The sequence below is a fragment of the Malurus melanocephalus genome, unplaced genomic scaffold (assembly GCF_030028575.1).
Source record: "Malurus melanocephalus ecotype Western Australia unplaced genomic scaffold, MMel_1.1 scaffold_226, whole genome shotgun sequence".
NCBI classification, from domain to species: domain Eukaryota; kingdom Metazoa; phylum Chordata; class Aves; order Passeriformes; family Maluridae; genus Malurus; species Malurus melanocephalus.
Window position 1 is genome coordinate 33,446 of NW_026623458.1, and position 21,187 is coordinate 54,632.

A 21,187-nucleotide genomic window follows, 5' to 3' on the forward strand; every position below is an offset into this window, starting at 1 on the left:
AATGATTGTGAGGCTAGTCTACCTTAAGCTATGTGCAGCCTTGGCTAGCAGGCCTCGGGAGTGGTTGGGAACAGGACTTGCCTCACTGTGAGCCCACGCCAGAAAAAAAGAGGGCAAGCTCTGCAATCGTTACAATTTTTTTTTTTTTTTTTGCATAGAAAAGGGGAGTGATGTTAGTATGACAAAAAAAAAAAGTCTCTCTGCTTGTCTAGGAGCTAATCCTAAGAGAGAAAAATGATTTATTTAGATGAACACACCCTGCTGCAGCTTCACTGTAGTCAGTGGGTACCGTGCAGGAGTACAAGGAAGACTGCTCCTCTTGACCAGCAGGGAAGCCTGCAGCTCTCACGAATGGCAAAGCTTGTATCTTGCTGTTGAATTTTAGGATTTAGAATTCAGAAGCAATGATTTTGAACTTAATTTGGCCACTGAAATCCCTTATGTTTCCTCTAAAAATTTTGGTCTGCTTGTTGKYAGCTTGTTAAACAACCCTTTTTACYRTGAGACAGACAGTCCAGCCATTTGTCAGATCTTTTTTCTACTTTGTGACTTCTCTCAGGACTCAGAATCTTTTAAATTAGGTAAAATCAAGCAAGCTGAAAAACAGCCTGTTATAATTTTTCTTTTCTTTTTTCCCTGCAGACTATATTAAAAAAAAAATAAAATAATCACATCTATTTTTATGTTGACCGAGCTTTTTCCAGGGTCTTTTTGCTTATATAAAAATGGAAGAAAGCAAAAGGTACTGGTTTTATATTTCCCTGCTGTTTTACTAAAAGATAAACCAAAATCAATTTYATTCGTATTGGTTTCAGGTCCCACAAATTGTTCTTTTTTTGGTCAAAAATATGAACTACCTCTGGTGGTTTCCAAAGAGATCTCTCCTCCTATTTCCACCAGACATACCATTTTTTAACCAGCTATAATTAAAATCAACTGATACTGATATTGCCACTGATACAAAAGGGATCTGGGTCAGGCAGAATCACAAATATTTCAAACAGATATTTTATGAAAAAGATTTTTTCTCTCCTGTCAAAATGAACAAATAAAATACAGTATCTTTCAGCTTTTATAGGTAAAATGGAGCACACTGCCATCCACCAACACTGGTATGCTGAAAAGTGGAAAGTTTTGTCATCGTTCCACTTCAAAAAATCATTGCTAGAGAATCATGAAAAATTAGGACTCTTTTATGTCCGATTGTTGGAAGATTTTATGTTTACTGCCAACATTCAAAACATGCTTAAGGAAAGGAGTGTTACTGGTTTTCACCTGCAGATGGTGACATTTTAGAATGAACATTCAACACACATCCAAGAAAATCCCATACTTGTAAATRCCCAACAAAATGCCCTCCTCCTTTCCTTAAACAAACAATTTCATGCAGTTATGCAGATGAAATCAGAAATTAAGAAACAAGCCTCAATTTTTCAGATATAAGGCCCCAATCTCAAATATAAAATGCATCCAGCCAGAGTGCTGTGTTCACACAGGGTACCACTGGCTTCAGCAGAGCTCCACACAGGCTCAGGTTCTGCTTGCATGGGCTAATTACCAGATTGAGACCTATGGCAAGACTTGAGAAAAAAAAATTTGAAAACCTCTACATGGTTCAATATGCAATAGACATAATTATCTAAATGAGTTTGGAGTCCTTTATTACAGGCCTCTAAAAATTGTTGTTAGGTTTATACATTAAAGATACTATAGTAATAAAAAAAAAAAAGATTTTTTTTTTTCTGTGTTTGCTTTTTTCCTTCTATTGGTACCATTAAGCTATAAATAATTTTAGGATAAAATGCCTAGGTATAAATGAAACTGTTAACTGATCATGTTTGCTGATGTCCCTTTCTCACATTGCCCAAGTTGTCTCCATTAATCCAGCATCTTCTCTTGCTTCTTGCCTTCCTTTTTCTTCTTCTTGGATTCTGTCAAGACATAACAACAATGATAAAAAATCAGTGTCTAGGAGGTGCTGCAATAAATTTAATTTAACACCCTTTTTTTTTCCCTCCATGCACATACGAATTGTCTCCTCATTTTGAACAAAAGAAGGGGAAAGAGAAGGAAAAGAAAAATAACAGGAAAGGCTGAGGCAGTAGAGGGGATAGGAAGGGAGTTGCATGTTCTGTTGAGAGCTCTCCCTATCTGAGTGGCTGACCCTGCTTGGCATGCAAAGCATTGTCTCAGGAACTTGCTTGGAAAATAAGAAAACAGCAGGCATCTCCTGGAGAAACCAGGTCAGGGCTCAGCGGAGAGATGGAAGAAAGCACTGCACACACTAGCTACACACAGACCCTTCCTCTGCTTCCTTTCTGCCTCATTGTGAGCCCTTGGCATTCTCTGAGTGTGCCAGCAGCTCCAGAGCACRGGGAGAAAGCTCTCTTGTTCCTGCAGCCCCTGCAGTGCCAGCCCTTCCCCCTGCCCCTGGGACAGACACCTATGAGCACTGGGGATGGCAGCTCGGCTGGAGCCACTGGAGCTGCTGGGATGAGCCAAGGACTAAGGGCCACCTGYTTCCCTCAGTAATTTGGGGTAAATAAGGGGACAATGGGAAGGTGCAAGTGCAAATTTATGTATTAGACTACCTGCAGTACTTTTCACTGTGCTGTATGGCAGCGTGGTATCCTAMAGGAAAAGGAAATTCACACAGGGACCCACAAAATTATGAGGAAAAAAAAATTAAGAGGATTAGGTGCTCTGGTGTCACATGTCACTTTGTGATGGGGAAAAGAACAGCTCTCAGTGGGTACAAGGGTTACTGATACCAGCACAAAACAACACAACAAATAGCACAGAGAGATGGAAACAGAGCTGCTGTGAAGATCCCTGAAACCAAAACAGCGAGCAACAGACCTAGGTGTGCCTTAACCCCGATTTCATCAGYCAAACCAAGCAAAACCATCAYAGGATCACRGACTATGCTKGGMTGGAAARAACCCACAGGGATCACTGAGYCCACCTCCTGGCCCYGCACAGGATCACTCCAAAAATCACACCATCAGCCTGAGAGTGCCAGCCAAGCACTTCTTGAACYCTGCCAATCTTGAGCACTGCCTCTGGTTAAATAACCAGTATCACCTTGAATGAGGAGACAAGCACTTAGTGCTAGTCTTTGTGAACATGATACTTTTCCCTCTGACCCATTTACGTAACACAGTCAGCCTAGGAACCACCAGTTCTGGTAAAAAACAGAACTTAAAACCAAGTTTCTGAAAACCAAACTTATTAAAACCAGGGCAACTACACTAACATCTTTCAGGTGTGGATAGGGCCAGGTACCTCCAGCAGAAGGCAAACTTAGGCTATCACATTCCTCTGCTGGTTGCTTTTCCTGTTGGCTTCAAACCAACATTTTTTTTCTTCACCTATTGTAACAAGAAAAAATTTGTTTCCAATAATCCTTTAGTGAAAGCAAATAAAACACTTGTTTAGTTACACAATCTGCTCTAAAATCTCTTTCCCTTAAAATTTTTGCATCCCTTTCAAAGGAATAACAATTTAAAAAAAGTAATTGGTTTTCATTTGAAATTGAATTATCTTCCCCCCCTGCCTTCGCACGTGTCTGTGTGTGTGCTTGCATGGGTTGTCTGTATGTCTGCAGTCTGGAGCTAGTCACAGAATCTGACAYTATTTCATTACCTGTCATTCAAAAAAGTCCTTTTTCATTCAGTCAGTATCTGACTGAATTTCTCAAATATCTAATTTGCTTTTAGCTAAAGTTTTTCCCCCCCTGCAAATTCCCTGCACCCTCCTCTGCAACTTCTTTTACCAACATCCTCCCTTCCTTTAATTTTGCCTCTCTATAGCACCGACCCTCCTGGATTCTGTATTGATTGCACTCTCCTTCACACTTCTTATTCCCCACACAACACCACATTCTCTGAAAGAAACAGTGGCATTTTATCAGTCAGACACTGGAATCGGAGAAATTTATTTAGACCCAGCACAAGCAGAAGGGCCCAGTGCAGACCTCAACCAAATTGACTAAGAGCAAAGGAGGCACATAAATGYTGTCAGGACTCTGCTGAAGAGTTTGTGTAGCTTATGGCAGCAATGAGGTCACCACCAGGACAAAACTTGGGTCTGGAGTCACGTGAATGCATCAGGTCCTCATCCTCACTGCACCTGAGATTCCAGCCWACCCACTGTTTATCCATCAATCTCTGTGGGTCTGCATCTCTCCCTTTCACAATTCTTCCCCGTTTTCTGCCTTGTGATAATTTACACATCATCCAAACCACCAAACCATCTACCTACAGAGACAAGTGACCCAGCTTTGYGCCTTAGCAGAGTAGAACTGTCAAGGGCCAGTTGTAATTCCTCCCTCCCTCATTAAAGGCACTCGCACCAACACAGCTTCAGCTTTCAGACAGGTAAWCTGCATTGATGCAGGTAATCTGTATTTGTTCCATGAAATGACATGCGTTCACAGAATTGGGAGAATATTTTTAAAAAGAAAATTAAAACAACCTGTTCAAATATTTCCCATCTCTTAGCCTCTTTTTCTGAATTCCTATCACAGACACCCATACCCATGTGCTGACCCATGAAAATGCTGATGATCATACGTTCATGCACAAGTCTGTTCACAGCTAAACTCTACCTGTTTTGATTATTATCAGGCTGAAGACTGTGGTAAGTCCATGGCTAATAATGTACAAAATTGCTTTAAGATGCATTTTGCTCATGTTTTCTCATTACTCAGACCCRCTCTTTGCATTTGTATCATTCAGGCCTTTATTGTCCTCACTCAGTCCTACTAAGATTAGAGAAAGGCATGTTTTATAAAGGCCTCTCTACTTCTCATTGGAGCAGATTTTCCAAAGCACCAGGTTACTATGGCAGGGAGCTTCTGAATTTTGGGGATAAAATGTAAATCCCTGCAGAACAGAAAATTTTAACTTTGGTAAAAGTTTGGATAACSAACACCCTGCAGGAGCAAGCTGTGYCAATGTACAGACACAGTACACAGAGATACTGAAGWATCTCATCATCACCAGATCATTCATCACCAGAATAACCATGTTGGAATTGTTGCAAGCCTTAGAATCAYTCAGGGTTAAAAACTCTGTGGTCATGGATTAGCACCGGACCCACATCTGTAGGCCCATAACAAAAATTCCAGTCAGGGTCTTACCAAGTAAATAAGTTAATTTGATTAACAGAAGTTAATTCGATTAACAGAACTTTCTCTATGCAATTTGGGATTGCAGCAGCCTTCTTTAAACAATCATCTTTATTCCAGAGCCTCATCCTTACTATGCAAGCAGCAAATGAAAGTAATTTAGCTGAATAGGATCCACACACCGTTTGAAGCCTCCCTTAATGTATAAGGCGCAAAAGGGAGGTAATTACATTTAAATGGAAGCCAAGCTTTGTAAGCCAAGATTTGCAGGTATTTCTTTTCATTTGTTGAAAAGGAGGCAGCAATTAACTCATGGCACTGCTGAACTCCTGTATGAAAGTCAAGCAGCATCCCCAAGAGCAACATAAATTGTTCAAAATAGCAAAAGCTGTTCTGATGGAAGGTTRGAGCAAAAAGAATCCACATCAGATGTTCAGGATACAATTTTCCCAGGACCTAGCACTCAGTCCTACTAACTCAGAGAAGAAACATGTTTTAGAAAGGCCTCTCTACCTCTCATTGGAGSARATTTTCTAAAGCACCAGGTTGMTATGGGAGGGASCTTCTGAATTTTGGGGATGAAATGTCAATCCCTGCAGAATGGAAAATCTTAACTTTGGTAAAATCAAGGATTTCATACCTTGACCAAAAAAAATCTCACCCTAAAGAGATTCACACTCCTGTCTAGGAACCGAAACTATATCTATATTATCTATAATTATCTRTATTATCTCCATGACTGTAAAAACAAATCCCTGGATTTCTGAAGATCCTTTAAACATGGTATTTTTCTTGTGGAGAAAGAGAACTTTTCATGACTAAATCCTTTTCCTCCTATTTTCCTTTTTTTATGTACTCAAAATGATTAAAGAAGGAAAAAAAACTATATTATGATAGCAACTTTGTTCCATAATGAATCCTGTAAGACCTCTTTGAGAAACACAGTTCTACAGGATGGGGGRAAAAAAGCAATAATCCACCAGCTGAACAGCAGCAGAAGGCACCTCTCCAATCAATCAATGATCTTGATGTGACTTTTACTTCATTAACAGATTACAATTGATTATATCCCCTGTATTTTAGCCTGTGCTCTTTGACAGCTTTCTCTAGTTATCTGTGTTTCTCAATTTCATCTTCTCACTTTGCTGAAGTTTTGTTTTGGAAAGACTTCTATTTGCTCCCAGCTGAACACAARATGGACTTGATTTAATCTAGAGGGTGCAGCTGCCCCATGTAAGTCAGAAAGCCATGCTGCAAAGTGTGTTATGAATGGGGAAAAACCAGATTTATGCCTGTAACAAAATCAAAGCACTAACAAATCTGACAAAGGAGTGGAGTCACGACTCACAGAAAATGTGTCAATAATTTTCATCCTCATTGGAATTGTGAGAAGAAATAAATGCAGGGGGAAAATAATCCAATTTGTTCTAAAATGAGCCACAGAACTCTGAGATCTTAGGCAGTCAGAAGCCATTTCTTGAATGTGACATCCAGATTTAAGACCTTTAAAACCTTTCCTTTAACATCCTTACTTAAACTAGTCAGGGATTACAGGGAGCTTTTATTTAAGAGATAATTCACTGAAACCAAGGATTTTAATCAGAAAGGTTTTGCTTTGATGATTTGCTTCCTTCAAATAAAAAAGAGAGAGAAAAAAAATCAGAATTGCCTATGCACACACAGGCACACAAAAGGCCAGAAAGATAGATTCATTTTTCAATTTTTCTAGATGGCCTAACTGCCCAAAGAGAAAGGACATCAAAGTTTCATCTTATTTTCTTTACATCTATCTTAGCTCTTCAGATGTTAGATCTTAATAGTAAGTATTCAGAAGATTGTAATGGATAAACATTTCAAACCAAGGCTGCTTTGCAACTGGAGTCTGCTAAAGGGGATTTGGTTAGCTGATATCCAGAATTATTTCACTTTGCTCTTTGGCTGAATTCTTCTCATCTGCCTGGGGTACATTTGTCCCCTGTTTCTGYAGGGTATGGACTTTGTCACTGCCCTTCATCACGTTCTGTGCTCAGCACAAGAGGGACACAGTCCCAGCTGGCTCTTCAGCCCCCTCTCTGTCTATGCTGTACACAAGATCCCTCTCTTAATGCCAAAGAGACAGGTGCAGGCACAGGCTGACACATTGGGGGTTTACTCTGTGCATTCCCATGTCTGCAGGAAACTGCTGAGAACAGAAAGCATTAATAATCCTCCAGTTATTTATTAATATATCTTTAGCATATATCTATACAGCAAAAATATCACACTTATCAAACTGAGATCTCTASTATATGTAACTACATAAATATATAGATAATATACAAAGTGTTATTTAGAGGGAAGTTATTTGTGATATAATGTGACTAGAGAACCTATWTTTTTCAATTAGAGAGCCAGGCACRTGCCCTTCCCAGCTGTGCTTTCTGCATCTGCCCCAGATGAGCTCTGCCCTTGGGGCACRGGGCTGGCTTTGATCAGTTCTCCACATTGCAAAAGTTTTGCAGTGAGCACAGATAGAGAGAGAGATAGAGASATGGCAGTGTGGAAAATGAGATGGAGGGATAAAGAAGGGAAAGGGGGACAAAATTGCTTTAAAGGAGAGGAAGTGAAAAAATAGAAAAGGAAAAGAGAAGGGAAGCAACAGGGCTTTCTCTGTGTGTCTGGGCTGGGAAYAGTGATGAGGGTAAACATTTGCTGATGGCACACCTTTTATCACAGCAAATCCCATGGCTTAAGGCATTTTCATGGCTCAAGGGCACTGACTACTACCAGGGAGGCTGGGCTGCTCTTGCAAGCCAGGAAAGTGAGACAATTAGCACCTAGCAGAATTGACACACACAAGGCTATTTTAGCTTTCACCCACAAAAGYCTGCATTAAACCCTAAAAGAAATTCCTGCAGGTAAAACAGGGTTAAATGAGAATTTGCCAAATCCAGTTCTTCATCTTTTGAGCCAGCACAGAAAAAAAAAAAATCTGAAATACAAACCAGGAGGTCAGGAAAACATGGAAATTTAGGTTTCCATGAAACATCCCAATGTTTTTCATTTCAAAAGCACCCCATAAAAGCTGCAGAACAACTGAAATTTGAAAAATATTTCATTTCGAAAAGTATTTCTTTTCTTCCTCTCCTACCTGCATTTCCTTCTCCCTGGAATTAGGGTTGTGTCAATCAAATTGATATTATGCTATGATCTGACAATGCGTTCAAATCATTTACCCAAACAGTTTAATTTTTCAAAGGTACAAAAGCAGTCTCAAGGGAAACTACAATGCAAAGCCTCCAAGAAACATCAGGAAATTGAAGCAGAAAAAAAAAATAAATTAAAAGGCATGCAAACTTTATTAGCTTTGGGCTGTATTGGCAGTTTATAAGCAGCTTGAGGCTGGTCCACACTGTAAGCACCACTGTGTTTTGTTTTATATGGCTTATCCTCATTCCCACTGAATTTGAGAAAAATTGTATTTCCTCCTGATATGGCAGCAAGGAGCCAAATGACAGACACGTCTCAAAGCTTAAAGTTTTGTGAGTTTTACTTCATCTTGAAACAGAAGCCTTGTCCTCAGACCAGCACGGGGCACTGGGAAACACAGCCAAGCATTTAGTGCCCAGCCTCACCCCTCTGCACCACTGTTCCTCCTCTTGGTTTTCACATTTCCCAGCGCCATAAAGCATAAATTATTCATGGCAAAAGCTGCTTCTCACAGTGTTTATGCAGTGCTCAGTACAATGGCACCCTTTTTCAGCTGGGGCCTCTGGGCACTCATGCAATACAAATAATCATGATGATAGCAACAATAATAACAGCCAGCTATGCTGTTCCCACTGGGCAGGCACTTGCAGTGTGCTGTCCCACAGAGCTCAGATCACTGTTTTTCACTACAGGCTCCTGGTCAGTGCCAGGGCCATTCTTCAACAAACCTGTCTCACCCTTTAGAATGAGAGAAAAAACCTCCCAGTTTTGCCTTTCGGGTTTTTCTTTAACTATCACAGCTGTTTCCTAATATGAGAAAATCCCACATTTTTATAACTAATTAGTTGGAGCAGATTCTATTATTCTGCCTCCTCTAAGACTAATTATTAYACTAGCTGCATGCCTGCACGACTAATGAGTTACATTACAGATGGGGAATTCTAAAACCTACAGAGGGAGGTACAGCATGACTGCRGGGCCAAAACAGGAGACACCAGCATCTCTCAAACAAAAGAACATCTCAGCCCTAACAAGTCATTTCCTCTCACTGTGTCCCCTCCAGCTGCTCTTTGTGCTGTTGCACAAAGGCAAAAGTTGAGGGAGGGCACCCCAGAAAAAGCAACTTGTCCAAAAGAAAGTGGTCCAGTTTCATCAGTGCAGMACCCAGTTTGAGCAAGAAATAGCACAGGAGAGCAAGTCACCACTGTCAGCTCCTTGCAAGGAGCAGCAAAGTSCTGCTAAAGCTGGTCAGCATGTTCTGGCAGCACTCTGCAAGTGTGATGTTCTCTCTGCAGGTATGAATCTGCCACTGGGGTGCTCAAAAAACACAGGTTATTTTCTGTTCCTGCCACCAAAGTACAGACCAAGATATACCTGCTCATTAACACAAGCCCAACTCCRTGATTTGACACCAAACCTTCCTAAGAAGACCCAAGGTAAAATGGTGTTTAACGCTGATGGGAGTCCACTGAGATTACCAAYGTCAAAACCAAAGACCTTAATTAAAAACTGCCGTTCAGACACTCACCTTGAAATCAATTGTCACATTCTGATAATTTTGTTTGCAGAGCTTGATAAAAGGGACCAGCAGCTACTAGCTRCATGCCTGGGCTGCCACTGATACTTAGCCAATCTGGAAAATCATTTAGCCTTTCTGACTTTCAGTTACTACTTTTCTTTTAATTAGGCTTCCTGAGCTCCAAGGAGTGATAGCAGGATTAGCTAATTGCTGCCTGTAAAGATATATAGATAAAAGGAACAAGGTAGGACAGATTATTTACACTTCACTCGACTCTGAAGAAAAACTCTTCAAATTATATGATATTATTAAAAGTACAGCAGTCTTTCCTCCACTGCAGGAACAAGCACACTGTGCCAAACACAGGGAACTGACACCTTGCTATGCTCCCAAATGCTAAACCTGATCTGAATTATACAAAAGAGATTGCAGCCATTAACAACTCAGTTGGGTTTTGCCTTTCATGTGGGAAATCTTTCCAAACAATGAACATTGGAGGATGTGATCTTTGGTCAGCACCCCAGTTACTAAAGACAACAGTGGGGTAAGCAGTGGTAATGTTTGCCTACCTTAGCACGTGGTTTTCCTAGCACATGGCAAGGACTGAGCTGAGCCATGACAAAAAGATTTGGGTAGGGAGATTTATTAAAAAGAATTAAATACAGATAGGTGAAAAAGTTATCAGAACGGAGCATAATTAAAAAAAAAAATGAAGAGTATGTTGCAGAAAGGTCAGACAAACTGCTTATTCTATTTAATTTTATCTTAATCAGAAAAGTAAATATCTGAAAGTACAACAGTGATGGRGAGAGAAAGAATGAGGGTGACAGAAAGAATGTAAAAAGAAATAAAGCCTGTCCAGTAACCCAGCTCAATGAAAATAAATCCCTCCTCTCTAAGCAGTTAAAGCAAAATGTTTCCTGAACCCTGACAATACCCCATTCTTCTACTCTCTGGCTGGAAGCTGAACAACCATCCATCTATCAGGTTTGGGTGAGTGTGAGGTGGGCCAGATGGAGGATGTTGGGCTGCCCACACCAGCAGCCACTCACCAGAAGCACCCCAGGCTGTCACATCCGTCAGGACAGTGCAGACCTCGAGCATCCCCAACCTCCCAGAGGCTGATTAGAACATGCAATTGTGTGTGCTGGAGGAGAGGTGGCTGCCTCCACTGGGATTTTGTGCTCCAAATTATCCTTTCATCCCTTCCAGATTTGGTGACCTCGTTTGTGTACTAAATACACAACAAACCGCGGTGCCTGGGACATCGCTGCCACGTTGCTGACAATCTCTGCCTAAAATGCACAATATTCAAGAAAGAAAGATGTTTTTCATCCTGTGTTACCTACACTTTGGCCCAGCAGCCCAGCACCAAGCTGCTGTCTTCCAGTCTGTGAAAGTGTGAGCAAAGCTATGGAGAAAAGAACTTGTCAGGAAGCCAGAAAAAATTGAAATTCCTGGTTCATCATCTGCTCTCACCCTTAAATATAGTCATAGACTATAATCCATAAGACAGCTGCTTAGAAGTAAAAAGTACTGACACAGAGCAGTTGCTAAGAAAATATTTATTTTTTTAGTTTCCAAAATAATGATGAGTGCTTAAAGATTTTAAGGCTTTTCCATGAATGCTTACTAGCTATAAAACAAATCCATAAGAGCACTTGGACTCCAGTTTATGAAGAAGACATTGATTCCAAAAGTTTATTAATATCTCCTGCTTTAACTTAGCACAAGGTTTGCCAGAGATCATAGAAATTCCTGGAAAACCAAACTATTCTTTTATCAACAAATCTGCAAAATTTATGGGTTTTTTTTTTTAGGTATAATTTTCCTTTCTGCTGGGAATAGATCCAACTCCCATGAACAGCAGCCATTTCTTAGATTAAGTGAGAGGAGAGAGACTCCTCCTATCAGCAAAGCTGCCATATGTTCCTGAGCTGCAAAGGTGGATAAGCAACAGCAGAGCAGTATCTACACTTATGATCAATCTATTTGGATTTTTCTCAAAGAGCAGAGGAGGTGAGGAGGAACTTCAGACACCATATCACACGAAGGAAATATGTCAGGTGAAAGCTAATGCACAACAGTGGTTGTGTCCATTGGTCAAGGTTTGAAAAAACATTGCCTATCACACCCACACAATTTCTGGGGTTCTTAAATAATGACATTTATCTTTTTTTTTTTTCAAATCAGGGAGAATTTTGAAGGTCTCAGATGCTTCCCAGGTAAGCAGTGATCAAAATTAARATTGTATTTAGCTAATTTAGTGGCTCTAATGAACAATAAAGGTAAATATTACAATGATGTTTTCTGCTTTAAACACAGATCTGTAGAGGACATRTTTAGAATACTGTTTACAATCCATAAAAAAATCTCAATAAAAAAAAACCTTTTGCAATAATAAAAGGAATTTGGGTAAGTCCAGTAGTAAGTACTCTTATTGTGGATAAATTCTTATCTGTCTTGGTCAAAGAAATACTTAAGTCAGGAGCCTAACATATAACCGTAGACCATTTGAAGTGCTCAGGCCATAATTCCATTCTTCTCATCTCCAKAGAAGGAAATACATTAATATTCAGCTACAGACTGAATGCAGTTTAATTCTTTTCCCTTTATCTAGCTGTAGCTGTGGGTGAGGACTTTCCTCCAACCTGTTATTTCCTTCACTTCAGGAAGAAAACAAATACTCCCATTCCAGCCAACACGGCAGTGCTCTGATTTTTAACTCAGAAATAAAGTTCAGTGGGGCAACGCTTCTCACACGGCACCGATCTGCCTGACCTAATTTCTTCCTGCAGTTCTTCCTGCTGGTGCCAGCCCAGTGTCCAGCATTGTTACACCCCCAGAATTGCAATATGGGCTCAGGCTGGGAGTGTGGGACCCCCGTGCCAGCAGCAGATGAGAGAGCAGGTGGCGTGCAGGAAGATGCCGTGAGATTTCTAGCATGGATCAGGAGTTATGATCAGGATCAGGAGTACMCACAGTTATGATGATTAAAAGCCCACATTTGTACCTATTTTTTTTTTTTTGCATTCCTTCAAATGAAGTCAGGTTTCCTACTTTAACCAAACCCCACAACTGTTTGCTGCAGCCAGTCCCATTCCAAGTTTGTCTCAGTTACAATTCACTCCTAAAATCCAGGATCAGGTAGAGTTTGACTCCAATCCAGCCATTTCTCAGGCTCTGCCTTTAAAATTATACCTTGAAAATGAGCCTGTACCACCCAGGAGCACGGCTCTCACCAAACAATGCTGCAGCAATGCTCTGCTTTGTCTCCCTCTCCCTGTTGTGACATTGATAGAATATAGATAAATCACCCAGTGGAAGCAGGACAAGGCCTTCTGGCAGCACAATACGAAGCTTCATTCAGTAAACTCCCAAATGCTACTTAGGCATAGGAACTTAGTAAAAAAAAGAAAAAAACACCAACTCAAAAATAACCCACATCAAAAAAAACATTAAAAAAAGTCCTTCCACCCGAAAATAAAAAAAAAAAAAAAAAACCACCAAAAAACAGTAAAACAACCCAAACCCTGAAAACATTAAAAAAAAGTCCTTCCACCCGAAAAATGCTGCACAATGAATCACACATCTCAAAGCCTCCCGACTCAATCACTTCAATCCCTAAATAATGTTCACCATTGCCAACTCAACCAATTCAGGTGGCCTCTGAAAATCCAGCTGTGACTTTGCTGCTTCACAGCCTGTCACTGTCTGGACAGGTTCTAGACTCATTGGGAAACCCCAGGGATGGTGTACAAGWAAAACCAGCCACAGCCACGCTGAGTGCAAGGCAGAGGGATGCACACAAACACACACAAAGTGCCTGAAACCTCTCTGGTGGCACAAGCAGAGCAGGCCACCTTCAGGGACTCCTCCCACAATTTGAAAATTGCTTGCCCCAGGTGCACCTGTCACACCTAATCACRTTTGTTTGTATTATTATCCAAGTATTCAGAGCCTGGAATGTGTCAAAGCCTGCTGGTTTTAAGKAAACAAATGCCAGGGTAGCATGGCTTTTATAATCTACTTAAAACACATTACTTTTGTGTAGCAAACAAGATCTCACAGCTTTAGCTCCCACTATAAATCATCCTATACACATAACACCTGCTACTCCACCAAAAGAGGACATTAAAAKGCTTTAATGATTAGAAAGAAAACAAGTTTTTCTAAGGGCCACCTGGAAACAGAAATGCAGGGCATATCTCTTTCTGTGGACTAGGAATTATACTGTCAGTCATATTTAAATAAGACATATACATTCTGTACCATCCTTCCTGCWATGTTTGAATAAAGAATTAACAACCCCAAGGGTGCACAATATTTCAGTGTGCAGTGAGTAGAATATCCTTTCAATGCTACCTGTCCAGAAGGAAAGAGGTCCATTTTTTAACTAGTCATTATTCAATGCCAAACAAAACCTATACAAAAGATGTCTTTATCRAGGGATACTTTTTCATGCTATTACTTTTCTGTTCCATTCAACAAGTGAATTATGAAAAGAACCTTTACTCTGGCAGTCCAATTGTGTAGGCAAACTGGTAATAGTGCAGGTGGTCTAAAGTTAAAATTGGAGCTCTAACCTCCAGCTTACTTTTCAAGTGTGAGCCAGCCTTGACTATCCAAGCTCAGGAATATTCCCTGCTTGAGCACTGAGAGACAGGAGCAGCCAGAACTGAGGAAAGGCACAAAAATGCAATATCCTGTACAACTAAAGCAGGACATCTCAAACCCAGTGATTTAAAATGAACTACTGTGCAGCTTTCAGCAAATGGAATTTACCTTGAGGTTTGGGTTTGGTAAGCTTCCCACAGGGCTTTGAGATTGTGACAGTCTTCTGGCAGTCAGCGTTGTGAAGGGCTCTCTTCAGGTTCCCGGTCCGAGTCTTCAAGGCMGTGTTCAAGTCACATTCTCCCCAAGCCTGGAACTGGTATTTGCACTCCGCTGCAGCAAGGAAATAAAAGGCAAAATTTAAAATGCAATAGGATTTCAAAGGCAGTTGTTGCTYATAGACAAAAAAGATGTGCAACTGAGGAAAAGAATCCCAAGAAAACTTTAAAGATTATTGGTATTGGTAACTGCAGTCTACTCCCTCCSCCAAGTTTTAAAATTTAATCCTGTTTTTGCATGCATAGTGCAACTTTACATGACAAAATTTCTTTACATGACAAAGAAAATTCAACTATGAATATAAGCAAGAAACAATTAGAAAAAAAAAGAATAAAGAAAGAAACAACAGCAGTGGGAAAAATCATTCACATTCTATATGGCTGTTCCTCCACTTGTGTGATGCCAGAGGTTACCAAATAAGGGTGAATTGTTTCAAGAATGTATGTGCAATTATAAACTTCTCAAGTCTGAAACTGCAGCACTGATTTTGTTGGTAAGGTCACAATAATTTTAAAATCATGAAAGCTGTAGAAAAATGCAAGCCGTAGAAAAAAAAGCCAAGTTTGCAAGAGTAATCAARTTTGAGTTTTGAACAGACATCTTGTCCAGGACAGATCTGATGTATTTTCCTGAACTGTTACGCATGAACTGAATGATAAAAATGAAATCCACTGGTCTGAAACCCACAGGGCTGAACACCACAGAGAGCAGATTTCAGGATGCTGGGAGGCTGAGTTTATGATAAGTAGGTTGTAAGGACCGAGGAGGAGCTCTGAGGAGYTGCCTTCTGCTGCCCTGCATGGTCCAGCTCTGATGAACCTGAAATACAGCACCAAGCCCTTCACCAAGACAACTACAGAACTAAGCAGAAAATACAGACTTCCTGCTACATACTTTAAATAAAAACCAAAGTAAATTTTTTAAGAGAGCGGTGCTGACCTCCAAATTGCTTCTTCCAGTTGCAGGGAATCTTACACTTCTGAGTCTTGGTGGTTTGCTTGCACTCRGCTCCGGTGCGAGTGCCCTCGCGTGTCCCCAGGCCACAGTCGCCGTTGGTGGGCACACAGACACTCCACTGCCATTCCCCACAGTCAGACTTCTTGGCCTTTTTCTCTGCAGGAAAACAAGGAACCGAGAAGCAGTCAGTACCCAGAGCCTGGGGAGAAGTTCCCTAAATTTACCCAAAGTCACAGCACCTGAAAAGGTGAATAAGGCAGGCATTYGTAACACAACTGACTTAAAAACAAAAAGTCTGACATCCTCTTCACAATTCTGCAGAGACAGGTCAGCCTCTTTGAGCCCAAAGCAGGATGATCATTCAAACTCAGTCCCACTGCCATGTTGGCAGTTGTATTCTCCAGTGGATTCTCATCTTCAGAATGGGGAATCACCTAAAAACCCAYAGGAATCACTGGCCATGACATGCAGGGGGGCTCACTCGGAAAGGACACTCCTTTGTCACCAGTAGTTGGTGGTATGTAAATATTCTCAGTTCCAGCTGGAGCACTCTACACTAAACAATCAGAAATGTATCATCTGACATKGTATATCAGGATTTGAGCACCTCCAGGGAACAGCTGGGGGATGCAAACTTTTGATTTGCTATACTATGCCACATTTTATATCAGAATATGAATAAAACTTCAAAGGCAAAGGSGCTACATGGAAAAGTGTACCCAAATTGCTGTTAATTCGGGTGCGTTTGTTGCTCAGGGACAAAAGTAAGGGGCATGATTTTATTTAGCTCCTYAAACCCAAGTCTTAGGAGAAAAGACAGCAATGTTAACAAACCCAAGAGTTCACAAACATAATTACTTAAGCCCCTAAAACATCATGAGTAACTTTAAATGTATAAAATTATTTTTCTTCTAGGTCTTACATGTTTATGCTAACATTTTTGCATATTTCCACACAGCTAAAATGGTTAGAAAGCTTCTTTTCTTTATTTCTTTTACTGGGAACACTAATTCTGATAGACTCCCAGTTCATATTATTTGGTGTACAAGCAGCCTGAAAATAATGAGACCTTAAGAAAAACAAAAAAAAAAAAAAGGTTCTTTTAAAAACGCCAAAACTGAGTTTGACAGACATGAATTTTCCACCCCAGGCCCGTTTCTCCTATAATGAGGTCTGAGTTCATCAATGACAGAAAGCAAGTCTGGCTGTCAGTGCAGCAGCGAGTTAGTGCAGCTCTTTGTCAGAGGATTTCCACATCACACAGCGTCAGGGTAGCACTGTCACACGTGACACTGAGCGAGTGACACGGCTGCTCTTTCATCGCTCCTGCTTGCTTCTCCCTAAGTCAAGCATGAAACCATTCACAGAGCACATTTTAAGCCGCTTTGCAATACCCACTGTGTGATAAAAACCCAGGACTGCAGTCCCTGGGGCTGTCAAGCTGCCACTCGACGTGGAAACCACTTTCTGCTTCCCTGTTTAAAACAGAACAACGTGTCACAGCCACAGATCCCACCCTGATGCCAAAAGATTAACAAATAACCCGAGTTTCAAACAAAACCAGACACATTTGACATTCCCACACACACGCAATCTGCCYTGGGGATCAACTGAATTAGGCTGGACCTTACCTGGCTTCTCTTTCTTGCCAGCCTCAGTGGTACCCACGGCTGCCAGAATGAAAACAAGTGCCAGGAGGGCAGCTGTGARCACCCGACGATGCTGTTGTTGCTGTTGCATTCTGCAGATCAATAACAGAAAGGRAAAAAAAAGAATCCAAAGTTAGGCTGTAAAAAGTGGGACTCCACAACTAAAGAATTTTTGGGAAGCTCTGCTTCAGGACCACAAGACACAAGCAGGTCAAATGCAATTAGCTGTTGCGAGAATGGGCAATTATCATCATTCCAGAGGGAATACAGAGATTTTTAACTGTTTTCCAGCCTGTGTATCAAATCCCTGATCTATATAGAGATTTTTAACTGTTTTCCAGCCTGTGTACCAAATCCCTGATCTACATCACTGACGTTATCGGAAGAGTTTTGACATGGGAAGTTCTGTAATTATCGCTCTTATTTAAGAAACCTGCTAGAGAATCAAGGATCCTGACAGGTCTGGAACTTCCCTCTTCTTTTTTGACCTCTGGCTGTGTAAAAATAAGCAAATCATACACTTCACATTTCAGTTTAACAATTCCTGTAAAATAGGGAATGCTCTACCATCCACCTTGCAAGAGTTCAAGCTCTTAACAGGCTTAATTGACATCTGAAAAGAGCTTCTTTCACAAAAGCTTCTATAGGTGAGATGTGATGCATTATCTTGCCATTGGCATGTTGTTACATACTTCTTCCTTCCCTTCCAATTAGTGTCTTTTCCTAATATAAATTAAGCTAATTGTTAGAAATGCACAGCAGGCAGAGATAGGACTTGCACACCCTGCTRGAGGCTGTCCACAGCATGCTAATGAACCCAAAAGCTAGATTTGGGAAGCAAACATTCAAATATAAAAGAGGAATTAAAAACATTTGCTTGGGAGTGAAGCATCAGTCACTAACCAGTCACCAAAAGTCATTCTGAGCCTTCCCCTTCTACTTTCTATAATTTGCATTGTCTCATTTTGGCACTGTTAATCAGAATACAGGGCCTTAAATAATAACATTAAAGATATACAACCTCCCCCTTTCCTAGAGACATCTCTCCAGGAGGCAGCCAGGTACCAAGATAGTGGACTAGAGATTGCTTGGATGAAATGAAGCTTTCTCCATTTTTTTTTTTATTTTTTTTTTAATTTTTTATTTTTTTCCTTCAAACCAGGACCCATGACGCTCACGTTACACAGCCTTAAGAGAAGGTGCCAACAGTGCCACTGAGATGGCCTTCAAAATTCAGCTAGATTGATATTTACAGAGAGTTTCATGGCAGCCTGATCTCATTTGCTGAGCACAGCAACCTTAGAGGAGAAATATTTCTCAACATGAACAAAGAAAAAACATATTTGGAATTTAATTTGGCCCTCCTCCATATTCTCTGCTGGCAACCTCTTGTTCAAATGCAACATAATTATAACTGACAAGGAAAACAGGAGAGGAATCCCAAACACAGARGCTTTTAAGTATCTGGCTTTAATATCATTCTAGAATAAGCCAGATGAGACGACTTAATAGGTRTGTTGAAATAAAAGTTAATTTGAAGATGGCAAGAGAGCTGGCATTCAAATGTTTGAAAGAGCTGCCATTACCACAAGTTTCATTTACTTCAAAAGAAAGTATCATTTCCCACCGAGAAGAAAGGACCACCATTGTTTCCAGAGAACTCAAACAGAGCCCAGAGCAGAGCACGTCAGTTGCCAGTGAAACTTCGGTTTGTTTTTCCCTTTCTTCTGCTCCATGTTTCACAKAGAATTAATTAAATAAATAAAACAGATCAATGAATAAATGTATTAAACAAGCAATTAGAAACGAAATATGCAACATGCCTTTTTAGCCAGCTTACTTCAAACTGCTTCTCCCTAATCAAATGAGCACCTCTTCTATGAGGGAAGGCTGAAAGCCTTTTGTTTGTACAGCCTGGAAAAGAGAAGGCTTTGGGGTGACCCASTTGCAGCTTTCCAGTACATGAAGGGATCTCCTGAGAAGGAGGCAGAGAGACTTTTTACAAGAGAATGTACTGACAGAACAAGGAGGAATGAATTGAAACTCAGAGTAGGGTTAGATTAAATATCAGGAAGAAATTCTTCACTGTGAGGGTGATGAGGCACCGGAACAGGTTACCCAAAGAAGCTGTGGATGCCGCATCCCTGGAAGTGCTCAAGGCCAGGCTGGCTGGAGCTCTGAGCAACCTGGGATAGGGAAAGGTGTCCCTGCCCATGGCATCATTTGGTACTAAACGATCCTTAAGGTTCTTTCCAACACAAATTCCATTCTACAATTCAAACATGGTACTATCCTACTAAAAAAATCAAACTCCCCACTCAGTCCCCCTTTGCTTTGGGGAAGCTTCACCACCAGTAACACTGCCGATCACATAACATCCCATTTTCACTACAATTTGTCTTCTCACTTCATCTCTTCCAACCCACTGATGAGAATCCTTCAGTGAAGGACAAAGTGCTTTCATGGAAACACGTGCAGAAGGAGATACAAAAACTTTCATAATCAGGTGATGCCTGATGATTCTTACCTTTCCTTTTTATAYAYCCTTTTAAACATTTCTGTACTTTGTATATCTCTTACATCCCTTAACCTACATTCTTATAATTCCTGTAGCCTAGCATTCCAGCTTAGTTTAAAAATTCAACTCAACAAAAAAACCAAACGTCTKCAAGAAAGAGTCAGTGTACCCTATACTATCTTCAAACTAAAACTCCAGCCTTAAATGAAGCCTTCAATCAAAAACATATTATAGAAACTAAACTCTAAGCTCATTCCAAAAAAAAAAATCCATTAAAATAAACATTACTTAATTCATTTAATTTTATATTAGAAAATCCTAAATAAATATATTAAATTGTAAAATCTATAAAACTTACATCCATACTATACATGTGTGTACATTTTGCCATGAAATTGTACCCCTAAAATCCCAAATACCATAATAAAACCCTTTTTATCCCCTTAACCCTGTCTATATCATTATTAAAACTCACCTATTAAAACAAARCAGGGAGCTGGGATGTGGTCACACACACCCCAGAGGCTGCTGGCAGTCACTGGGACTCATGGATTGCTGTTACTAGGGAAGCTGCCTTATATTAAATTGATAGGAACTCAAATCCAAATTCAATTGACACTATTTTCAGCAAAACAGATGGGGAAAATAGTTAGGCTTTGGAGTCTGAAACATTCCCTACAAACAAAACCCCACAGATCCTTAATATAGAGTGTTTTCCTAAGGCTCGAGACTTCCCTAGAGACGAAACACTTCCCAAATGTCTGATGCAAACAAGAAATCTGCAGAGAGATTTTGTCTCCCTGCAGAGGCACCCAGGCTGCTYCCTGATATGTCACCAAGTGAAAAATCACTTTGTAAAAAGGGAGACCTGGCCTCACACTCCACCAGCACCTCAAATATGATGCAACCAGTACAACCACAGAAAACCACTGAACTGGTCTGCACATGATAAATACCAAGGGAAGGTGCTCTCACAAAATGACAAACACCCCATATGTATATTCATGAAACAGTAGGCTTTTTTTTTTTTTTTTTTTGAAAGGACAGAAAATTCCACCTACTGGAAATTATTTGAGTCTAATCTTCAGCTTTTCTTGCAAATATTTCAGTTGGCAGTTAAAAAGATTAAGATAAAAACTGGTCAGACTGAGCTTGTTTCTGCAAACAGTATGTTCTGCTGAAAATGACTCTCTCYTTTTTGATTTTACTTTTTCAAAATTCAAAGGTGATGGTTTTCCTTTGTATTAGATTCTTTTTGAAAACGTTTCTGTTCAACCTTTGATTTAAAGACCTGCCAAAAGCTGCTAATAGCAATGAAATAACAAGTTTTA

General features: G+C 40.3%; 1 protein-coding gene across 1 annotated transcript in view; it reads right to left on the reverse strand.

Annotated features, from left to right (window-relative positions):
- Positions 1–951: 951 nt before the first annotated feature.
- The window catches only part of PTN (pleiotrophin), a 68,808-nt gene continuing 48,572 nt past the window's right edge, over positions 952–21,187 (reverse strand). The window contains exons 2-5 of the mRNA XM_057374477.1: positions 17,321–17,430; positions 15,672–15,845; positions 14,625–14,786; positions 952–1,931 (exon numbers count right to left, since the gene is read on the reverse strand). Of these exons, the coding sequence (XP_057230460.1) occupies positions 1,879–1,931; positions 14,625–14,786; positions 15,672–15,845; positions 17,321–17,429 (498 nt within the window). The 5' untranslated portion in view covers position 17,430 and the 3' untranslated portion in view covers positions 952–1,878. The remainder of the gene's footprint in view (positions 1,932–14,624; positions 14,787–15,671; positions 15,846–17,320; positions 17,431–21,187) is intronic.